Below are 11,141 nucleotides of genomic sequence, written 5' to 3'. Positions count from 1 at the left end.
CGAAAAATGTGTGCCAGCTACAAACACAGCAATCTATAATCGAAAGTGTAAAACTTCGAATGAGTCAAAAATAATGAACAGTATTTTTTTTAAAACATGAACATAATAATGGTATGTAATGTCAACGCAAAAGTGTTGAGTACTGGACTAGTTCTCTTGGAAACGAAACATTACAGCAACAGCATCTACCAAGTGGTGTTCCGTATCTTTTACATAGGAGATAAAATACTTGTGAATACTATTAATACACGAATATTCAACTAAAATTGTTGATTATTAATGCATCTTTTATTAAAATCTGTACGAATAATCGACACTACTTTCACATCTGTGAAAATCATGCACAATAAATAACATTAAATTTCCTTTGTAAGTCTTTCGAGACAGGAGGTAACAATTTCATTTTATCATTCCTATATGACAATGTTTGGGAAATTAAAACGGCTTCGATCTTACAGCAATACCTTTGCAAAGGTGTGCATTATTTTCTGCATTGATAAGAGCTGGCCAAATAAGATAATGGTAAACAGATCCATTAACTTCATTTTCCTCGTCGAAAGAGTTGTAGTGTGCGTAATCAAAACGTTTATCACGTGATACACTGTCATCTAAAATGATTGGATAATTTTGAACCGCCATGTACCATGTAATTTCAACACATTTATCTACATATGAAGTGATGTCTATATTCTGTTTTTGTCTGGGAGTAAAAGTGTTCTTCCTCATGAAAACTTCATATCGAAAATTCTGAAAAGACAATAAAATGAAATAATGAAAAGTCAGCTATAATATGTCTGAATTTTAAAGTTGCCGTTTTCCCGGAACAAGCTAAGATAAAAATAAATTCAATGATATTAACGCAGTACTAGTACTAGTACTGTAGATTAGGTATCACATAACTTATCAATAATTATAAAGGGTGACATTCACTTTACATGAACAGTGAGTTTATATTTATATTGTCGGAAATAATTTTTAAGAAAGATTGGAAATAGATGGTTCTGCATTCTTGTCTTGTTCTTCACTATTTGATATAGAATTAATGCTAGAACCATATGAGGAACGCAAGTGGTCTAAATAGCTGTATGTCTGTATTTTGTGATGAACACCAATGAACTGACAGTTTTGCAGTAAGTCACAACTTTTTTGCATTTGAAAACGAACGCTGCTGGTAAGCCGTTTGATGTGAACAATATCTGTCATTGAACATTACTCTTACATCCGTCAGTCAGTTATTTTTACTTTTTGAATTTATTTTGGTAAACTTTAAGTTTATCGTCTTGACGTATTTATAAAAAAAGAAGTCATATTTCACAAAAATGACAAAAAGTTAAAAAATTTTACACAAAAAAAACTTTGATATCACTCGAACACTTTGGCACGAGGCAATATATGAGTTGATCATAAATATCCTTTAATTATACAATTTTGACCAGGCATTTCTTCCTATATGCGTATATAAAAGCTCTTCATTCACATTTTTTCGACATCTGAATATTTTGATGGTTTGGGAAAACAATATTTTGGGGAAATGGACCAGTGTTAAGCATTTGCAAAGTAAGTACACAGTTAACAACTTCAATGCATATATCATTTGTAATGTAATCCAAAACTGTATAATCCATACCTTGATTATATTCAGTGCTACCTTCTCAGCTATAGATTTTCTAAAAAATCCAGCTTCTTGGTGTATGTCAGCCTCATCATCTTTAGCGCTCGGAACATTAGTTGTGCCCTGATAGTGGAATGCAAACAGTAAAGGTAAAATATAAAAATTCAAGAAAAGATCAATAAATGGAGGTCAAATGGGCAATGACAAAGTTTTCAGATAAGTTATTCCGTATAGAATATATGTCAAATTATAAATATAATCTGTTAGATGCTTACACATCAATATATTAAAAATCATGCTTTCTATAAAACTAAATAAGTTGTTTTCAAAATTTGATTTAAAAAAGTCCTTTTTTACGTATGTATTTGCTATAATCAGAAGTTAAGAGTTTTGTGAAACATAACCAGCACCATATTGCGAAAATAGAAAAAGATCAATGTGTGTTAGACAAGCACTGTTGTCCAGATCAGAATATTCTATCATTGTTCAACCATAGATTGACATTATATCTTGTAAAACAAAATTTTATGTAATTTGGAGCTTGCTGAAGATGGTTTATTAAAACATGCCATGAAGTTGTTTCTTAGACCTGATATCGGGCAAGATTGTTAAGGTGTTTTTTTGTAAATGTCAACACGGTGCTTATGGAATCTACTGAAATTTACAGTCGCAAATAAAATAAGGTAAAAAGAAAAGATTTCTATCAACAGATTTAATTCTTGCTGCTTTCTATTGGAACGGAAATTTTGAATAAAATTATGGCATACCTGAATTTTTACTTTAATGGTTGATTTAAGAATTGCCTCTAGATGTTGTGGTGCAACTTTATCACAGTAAGTATAAGCATCCTGAAAATAAACAAATGAAGGGTCTTTCTTGACCATTTTTTGATAATATATATCAAATAGAAGGTCGAAGACACGTACAATATATAAAGGTATTGCAACTATAATAATGTCAGATAAACGGTAGAGATGTGTTTGGGGTTTAAAACTGTAGTACTATTACTATATTATAATGCGTAAAATACGATTGAGGACGTGTAGGATAATTTAAATATATGTACAACTATAGATATGCAAGATGTACATGTACTCTATAGAACATTTCGAATCTATTTGCCATTTGATTAGGGACATTCGGTTATGATTTCTCGGAGTTCAGTATTTTTGTGATTTTACTTTTTAGAGTATGTACGCTATGATTGACCCATGATTATGTCAGATATACGATCGAGGATATGTGCAATCTATTAGGGTACGTGCAAAATAATAACGTCAGATAGACGGTAGAGAATATTTTGAATATTTTAAAGTATGTACAACGATAATGATGTTGGAAATACGGCAGAGGACTTATTTTTCTTAAATGTCGAGTAATGTAAGTCTTGTTTTTTTTGGTGCAGAAATATATGAAACGCTCATTCCTTGTACCCCAAACTGAGATACAAAATTAGCATATAAGAAAATTCAAATAGGATTTCAATATTTAAAGTTAACAAACGGAATGTCAGAAGGACCTTCCTTTAACAGGGTGATTGTCATACGACAAACCATACGATTGTATGTTACTTTGCATATATAATTGTAAAACTTTGTCCTTGACAGCAGGTGGTAAAATGTGTTCATAGATTAACTCATCATAGAAACAAGGTTTAAAATTGTGTATGTAAATCTTTCTACAAAATCTTCGTATATTCGAATAAAAAGTTAAAAGGGTCAAATAAAGTACGAAGCTGAATAGCATTGAGAATCTAAATTCATAGTTGTTTTTGCCTTATACAGCAGTAAAATTTCAACCCAATGTTTTTTATTTAGTCAGGATTATTGCTGCTGTCGTGTTCGTTTAGTTGCACTTCAGTGTTTCTGTTGTTCCGTTGTTTTTCTCTTATATTTGATGTGCTTCCCTCAGTTTTGGTTTGTAACCGGAATTTATTTTCTCTCAATCAATTTATGACTTTTGAACAGCGGTATACTACTGTTACCTGTATTTATATAGAACATCCTCAGTATTTCGAAATATTCAAATATTTCGAAACATTTATGTATAATTATGACCATATCCTTGTCTACTGGTCTGGTGATACCTGCTGGTAAGAAAACTCAACCGGCAGTGGCATCGACCCAGTGTTTGTAATCTAACCGTGTTATGGTATATGGTTGACTTTTACAAATGTGTATGTTTACATATTATACGGGTGTTTTTCAACTAGTTTCTTTGAACTGGTTGTAGATAAGGACTGTAACATAACAGTCTCCTAAACTCCGTAAAGGCAAATTAAAAATAGAAATGGGACCCTTGTTAAATATAAAGATAGGTCAGATTAACATTAAGCAAAATTTGGAGTGATAGCTGTTTATAAAGTATACATTTGCTATTTATACTTGTATAATTTACCAAATCAAGTTCCTATACTTCATAATCTATAAACTCACAATCAGCACGGTTAGCAGTTTTTGTGCAGCTTGTTCTAGGTTCAACTTGTCCTTCTGTAAAGCGTTATTTGCTGTTGCCCAATCATTTTGATAAATCTCGGTATACATTGATGACACCCTGTCAACTGGCAAAGGGTCTACCATTGCATCTAAATCAGTCGGCACAGTAGAACTAAAAGTAAAAGAACAATAAAAAGGTGTTAGGAGATGTCCTTGTAGACACAAAAGAAAAAGCTTATATTTCCTGTTTAACAAATATCTATGTCTTCCTTATTACGATTGGCTGGTGATTTATAATATTTCAATGCTAAAATCATAAAACACCATTTATATCTATCAATAAATGATTAGTGTCTTTGAATAGCAGATGAGTGTTTCACAAGATAACGCAAGACTTAACGAGTATTTCTCTTTTTTTTTTGAGTGTTTGAGTATACATATAACTGATATTCAAAAACCGAAACATGTATTGATAGCTCCTATTAAAGCAGGTTATTTTGGTTCTTGTTAATTCATAAGTTAAAGTTGATTACTAATACCTCAAATGTATAAAATAGATACTACGGTATGGCTTTGGTCGTTTCTGCTTTATCATTCTCATTTTTTACTCTAAAATTGAGATTGGAACCGAAGAATGTGTCAAAGAGACAACCCAACCAAAATCTGCACGATTTAGAGCAAGGTATATTGGATGACCATCTGTTTACTGTGCAGACAATATGTTTACTTCTATGTGTCTTTTTTATCATTTGTGCCGTTTGGTTGACCTTTCTTATTTAAAATCAAATACTATAATTCTACATCTTTTCTCTGTGTTGACTATATTATAAGCCATGTAGTATCATACAGATTTCTGCATAAAGTTTATAAAAAAGTCTTTTTTTATTTGTGCGAATCTTAATTTATTAACATAGGATCAGGGTTGGAGGATAAACAATAGGGATCCTTTGCAATCAAATAACTAAAGAATTACCAAAGAAGAATTAACTTCTTGTGGTTTTTTTTAATTACCCAGTGGGTGTTTTTGTACGTAGATCACGTAAATTCCTCACTTCCAATGTTCTCTGGTGTAGTTCTCTTTTCAGTCTCTTTACTTCTTCCTGTAGATCAGCTTGCAGACCTCTTGGTCTTCCCTTATTGTGAGTGGACAGAAGATCTGGGGTGTCTGCCCATGAAGCTTCCCTGAAAAAAATGTTTGGACCATTTCATATATATTTATTAAAACGAAAATTAATCGTACATTATCATAGATATAGGCAGATGTGGTATAAGTACAAATGAGACAACTCTCAATCCAAGTCACAATTTATAAAAGTAGTCCATTATAGGTCAAGGCACGGTCTTTAACACGGAGCCTTCTTAGCTAACACCGAACAGCAAGATATAAAGGACCCCCAAAAAAGTTCTAGTGTAAAACCATTCAAACGGGAAAACCAACGGTCTATCACATACGGTATTTATATACAATTTTTAATGAACTTGCGAGCCACCCAAGGAGGACGTGTGTTGCTCTATAATGCAAGCAGCAATGATTTCGAATGGATTATCAAACTAATGTATTCATGAAATAATAAGTTCGTGCGTTGTATGGAACATTATTAAAGTTACTTATGTAAAATTCAAAATAGATGGTGCACAAGTTCGTGTCAAGTTGGAAAATCAATGCACGCAAGTATAAAGTGGAGAACTGTTAAGCCTTTTGCAATGAGATGTAGATAAACAAACTTTTTCATTAGAAATAGAACCACATCTCCATATTTTTATATTGATACAAGCGGTAATTTGTCACAAGAACAGACACACAATTTCACGCCAAGTAGATGATTCTTTTTCTCTTTGGAAGTCTGGTTGAATTTTATGAACCCATTTTCAAAGACTGAGAAACTACAATAACGATATAAAACCGCGCAACTTATTAGCTAGTTAGCAAAGGAAGCAAAAAAGTCAATTAAACTCATTCAAAGATTTCCTCAAATAGGTAGATTTATTTTTACATTTTAGTTTCTAATGATGGAAACAAAACCATTAGAGTCGTTAAGAGACAACTACTATCCTTTTGAAGTTATTTAACTGACATAATTTCGTGAGCATTTGTCAGCTAGCTGTTTCCATAATCTGATTGTCACCTTCATCTCACTTTGGATATTGTCTTGAATAGTGCTGCAATGGCGTATACAGAACTTAAGCTGCTGCTTCATGTTCTAAAAGACGTCGTGTGGTGGTAGGACTATTCTCTTATTAAGCCTTACATATATTCAATATGTAACTTTTCATTCTATCAAGATATGTTATCATGTAACTTTTCCTTCTGCCATGTCAATTAGTATAATTATATGTATGCAATAGGTCTTAACCATTTATTGCTAATGAGTTTGTGCCAATAAAAATATTTGTATTTTTATATTACTCACCAACTATTATTATGTCTGTAATCACCCGAGCGAGCTGATTCCCTTGTGTCAATCATTGCTAGCCTGGTTCCTCTACTGGACCTCTCCTCAAGTTGCATTTGTAGTCGCTCAATCTCAAAATGAAGTTTATCGCAATCAGCACATTTGTGGGACCTTGTGTCTTCTTTAATTTTTGCGTACTGTGGAACATGCTGTCGTGTTGGTGGTTTTACAGTCATCCGGCTTTGAATCTCGGCTCTATATCCCCCAGAATTCTGAAGTAGAGTTCAGATCAAACATGCAGAAATTCGATTTATCACAAATAGTGTATAACTATAAATGGTTTTAGACCCTCCGTTTTTGTTTTGATAACTATAGTAAAATAGTGTGTCCATCGATAAAGCGTTTAATGCAATAACGTTAAAAAAAACAAAAACAGGATGATATCTAACTTTAGAAGTTTACGACTCAAAGTGTACGCACTCTTGTTGAGCTATACGTTAGTATAACAGTGTTTTAGCTTCAATTATTTCATATATTCCTGTGCTATGTATCTACAGATTAGAACCATGCATAATTTCTTAATTGCGAAATAAAAATGCGTGTTGTCTTGGCATACAATAATTAAGTATTTGTCGAGTTGCATACTAAAAATGTGTTCAAATTGCCCTTTTTGACAAAAATACCTCACTTTGAATAGCACGTGTAGCTGAACATCTCATTTATTTAAAATTATCAGTCAAATGTAGATCTCAATGTTTATCTACTTATTTTAGATCATTTATTGACAGTTTCAAGTAATTGATCAAAAGCTATTTGGGTGAATATACTTACCAAAATATTTCCATGTAAATCCTAAAAATAGACAAGAAAATAGATATTAACTTCAGTTCTTATCATATTCAGTGGTCAATGCTCTTGCAAAAGATTGGTTGTGGTTAAAAAATAGATCACGGGTCTGTTTACAGTTTGAAGATGTTTGTATACCGGCATCGAAGTATATATTATATTAAACATGAAAGGCCGTCTCTCTTGTACCTGATATTTGATCAGGTTTTGTTTTGGTTTTCTCGGTTGTGTTTTGAATAGTTTGTTTGTTCTTTGTTCTTTTTCATTTTTTGCCATGGCGTCTTCAGTTTATTACTGTCTTGTGAGTTTGATTGGCCCTTTTGCATTATTTGCCCCTCTCTTATTTGATCCTTGGTTTTAATTGGTTTTAAATTTTAGAACCGATTGTATACCGTTTCCGATTGAGGCATTCTAAAGGAATGTGGATTCACTTATAGGAGACATCTGCCATGACGACACAGCCGGTCTTGCGAGTCCTTTTGGAGTTCATGCGATACCATCATTTTTTGTTTTAACTTTGATTTGTGAATCTTCTTAACGGAATTATGAGATTTGAATATCGGTAAACTATTGTTGTCTCTAATTTACCTCAATCATGGAAGTATTGATATATAATACTTCCATGCCTCAATCTAGTAAAACCGTAAGAATTGACGTTTGTGTTTAGTTAGATAACCCTTCAAGTGACATTATTATACGTACAATCCCTGTGAGTGATATATGCATATGAAGTGAATAGATCGTTCATATGAGTCAGTGTTGGTGCTATTGTTAAACCTACATACTTATAAACCAAAGAAAACATGTATAGCATGTGAACAGCATAACGGTTAAAAGTTATATTGTCTCAAAAAATAATCGTCACTGTAGCGTAGTGGTCAATGCTATTACAAAAGATTGGTCTTGAAAAATTAAGATAAATAATTGTATTAAATTTAAACATGTTTGACGAATAGCGTTGTGTTTTCTTTCCATGGTATTGCCAGTTTGTTTTCGACTTATGAGTTTGAATGTCTTTTGGTATATCATTTGCTTCTCTTTTACAAAATATCCCGCTAAAACTGAGGTAAAACTGGAAACACAAAAGAAGCTAACAACATTAATCGTATATTCTCAATCCTTTTTCATGGAAATAAAGTTAACAAGAATGTGTTCAAAGTACACAGATGCCACACTCGCACTATTATTTTCTAAGTTCAGTGGACCGTAAAACTGGGATAAAAGCTTTTTAACTTATTTGGCATTAAATCAATTTAGAAATATCATATCATAGAGAACATGCATGTGTACTAAGTTTCAAGTTGTTTGGACTTCAACTTCATCAAAGACTACCTCGACCAAAAACTTCAACCTGAAGCGGGATAGACGGACGGACGAACGAAGGAACGGACGAACGAACGAACGGACGCACAGACCAGAAAACATAATGCACATAAATGGGGCATAATAACAAAATCTTACCTTAGCATACATTGTCTTTTCGTCTATTTTCTATTTTCCCTGTGCAATAAATAACATCAAGTTTTACAGCTTTAAATGGACACTTTTGTTAATCAAATATTTAACTTAAACTTTTTTCATAATATTTGGATAACACTCAAATGTATTTGTGTACCTTTGTATGTGTGTTAAGTGATATAATTGACAAATGAGTGACAGTATGGGTTTTAAAACTAAATGTTCCTCTCCATTTACTTAGAAAATTGACATGTTTGTATGTAATACTCATGTCATTAAATTCATTCATGTTTGATTTAGAAAATCAATTAAATCGTCACTTTGAAATTCATAGTTTTCCCCGGGTCATAAAAAGGACAAAAACAAACAAAAAGGATGTAAATCTTTAAAACAAAACAATGAAAAGACAAGTACAAAATATGGATTTTAACTCATTTTTTTCTGAGTTTATGCTTTATTTTGGTCCTTTCTTGTTTCTTACGGTATGGCTGTTGTATGATTTTGCCTCAGATTTTGCAAACCCACGTAAATCACAAACGTAGCATTATCGACGTCCAGCAAATAATTTCAATTCATCATTGAGGTCGCCTATCATGTATAACTTGCAGTGAGTAGTAAGCTGTTGGTCCATGATGATGGCCTAAATTTGATATTGAGATGAAAATAAAGCAATTTGGTCCAGTGTGTGTGTCTATTCAATGACTGCAGTTTGATTTTAATAATATTCTTTTGTTTTTGCTGTCCATATTATGGAATACCATCGATCACATGGTGTCGTTTTTATTCAAGATGTCATTATCACACCAACTGAGAATTGTTGACATGCAAATATAAAATGTATAAGAAATAACATACCTTAAATTTACAAAATGTACGTCAATATTATTCCAAAACCAATTCATACGAAAATTTGTTTTTAAAGTGTAGATGAATCTTAGGGAAAGGAAAGTATTTGTTAAGCATGAAATAGCTGTAAAAATACATTTAAAAGTCGTAATACGTAATTCATGAATAGTTTGTGTGAGAGAAATTTTTAAATGTAAGCTGACACGTTTATCTCAATACCTGTCTGATATTTAGTTTTAATGATGTTATTGAAAACGAAGGCTTGTAAAAGTAATTATGAAAAATAGAAATTTAAATAGTCTCTACTCGAAATTAGTTCGTAAAGTGCCATATACGACTTTTAAGTGAATGAATAATCACTCAAAATGTTTGAGTAACTAGGACTTAAAGATCCGAATGCATGTTATATACTTCCTCTGTTGAGATTTCAGACTGAGTTCTGAGTATTCTTTAAATAAAATAAGGTAGTTGTCTAGTGGTTTCAAAGTCTAAAAGTCTTAAGTACTGCATGTGGGAGGCCTATTGTTTCATATTTATATATTTAGTATGACGTAAAGTGTGTTAGAAAAATGGGACTAGAATTTTGTCAATGAATTGCGATCTCAATTTAACCTCGTTCAGTGAAGTTTGATGCTATGCTGAAAAAATATAATAACAAACAAGAATGTGTCAATAGCACACGGATGCCCCACTCGCATTTTCGTTTTCTATGTTTAGAACAAATGGAAGATTTTAACGACCTTGACTGGCTAATATGTTTAGAAGACAGTGAAATGGGGGTCAAAACTCTAATTTGTCATTAGAATATTAACGATCATGTCATAGGGAACATCTGTACTAAGTTTCAAGTAAGAACTTTAACTTCGTCAAAAACTGCCTTGACCAAAAACTTAAACCTGACGCGGTAAAGACAGACGGACGAACGGACGAACAGACGCATAGACCGAAAAACACAATGTCCCTAGGTGGGACATAAAAACTGTAGCAAAACAGTGTAAATAAATGATACAATATTTAAATACAGTACACAGATGTTCAGAAGAATTCCACAACAAACAAACAAAAAAACGCAACAGTTAGTGCACTCCATGAAAACGTGTAAGTTCCAGTTTTTTTGGTTAAAAAAAAAGTTTTGAAATAGAAAGATTCTTTGTGTAGTGTTGTATAAATGTTGACTCAAGCCAATTTCATATGAAGTAATTGCCTAGTTGACGGAACTGGTGGTTTGGACTGAGAGCTAAAATGTCTCTGAATCAGGTTATTAAACACAAGATTCTAAAATTGGTCTACTTAAACGTGAAAAACAACCAAATTGATGGTTTTTTTTTTTTTTTTTTTGTGTGTCTATATATTTTAGTATTTGATTTTTACCCTTTTTAGAAAAGTTTACACATTTAACTAAAACCGTTAACAGAAATCCTACTTTATTCAAGGTTCATTGTAGAATTGCAGTTATTCCTCTTTGTTCATATTTCCAATTGAAATGAATTCCCACTGCAATAATTCTATAAGAATATTGAAATTCACGCTAAACAATCAACCATTTAAAAT

General features: G+C 32.1%; 1 protein-coding gene across 2 annotated transcripts; it reads right to left on the bottom strand.

The window, feature by feature from the left end:
* Positions 1-255: 255 nt before the first annotated feature.
* Positions 256-9,749, bottom strand: LOC143072648 (uncharacterized). Of its 2 annotated transcripts, XM_076247693.1 has the most exons (9): positions 9,600-9,749; positions 8,748-8,786; positions 7,272-7,292; positions 6,459-6,712; positions 5,059-5,229; positions 4,048-4,219; positions 2,380-2,460; positions 1,628-1,735; positions 256-747 (listed from the first exon to the last, which is right to left on the bottom strand). In XM_076247693.1, exons 2-9 carry the CDS (start codon positions 8,757-8,759, stop codon positions 436-438), a joined length of 1,131 nt encoding a protein of 376 aa, XP_076103808.1. In that variant the 5' UTR covers positions 8,760-8,786; positions 9,600-9,749; the 3' UTR covers positions 256-435. The 2 variants fall into 2 exon arrangements, with proteins under 2 accessions (XP_076103808.1, XP_076103809.1); XM_076247694.1 differs by lacking the exon at positions 9,600-9,749 and having other exon boundaries at positions 8,748-8,896.
* Positions 9,750-11,141: the final 1,392 nt, after the last annotated feature.

The sequence above is a fragment of the Mytilus galloprovincialis genome, chromosome 4 (assembly GCF_965363235.1).
Source record: "Mytilus galloprovincialis chromosome 4, xbMytGall1.hap1.1, whole genome shotgun sequence".
Classification (NCBI taxonomy): domain Eukaryota; kingdom Metazoa; phylum Mollusca; class Bivalvia; order Mytilida; family Mytilidae; genus Mytilus; species Mytilus galloprovincialis.
This window is presented reverse-complemented; position numbering and strand designations above follow the sequence as displayed.

Coding starts and splice junctions, on each gene's coding strand:
- LOC143072648 (XM_076247693.1), bottom strand. Junction 6,713..7,271: donor ATTTACATGGAAATATTTTG/GTAAGTATATTC, acceptor ACTCTACTTCAG/AATTCTGGGGGATATAGAGC. Junction 1,736..2,379: donor CCATTAAAGTAAAAATTCAG/GTATGCCATAAT, acceptor TTCCACTATCAG/GGCACAACTAATGTTCCGAG.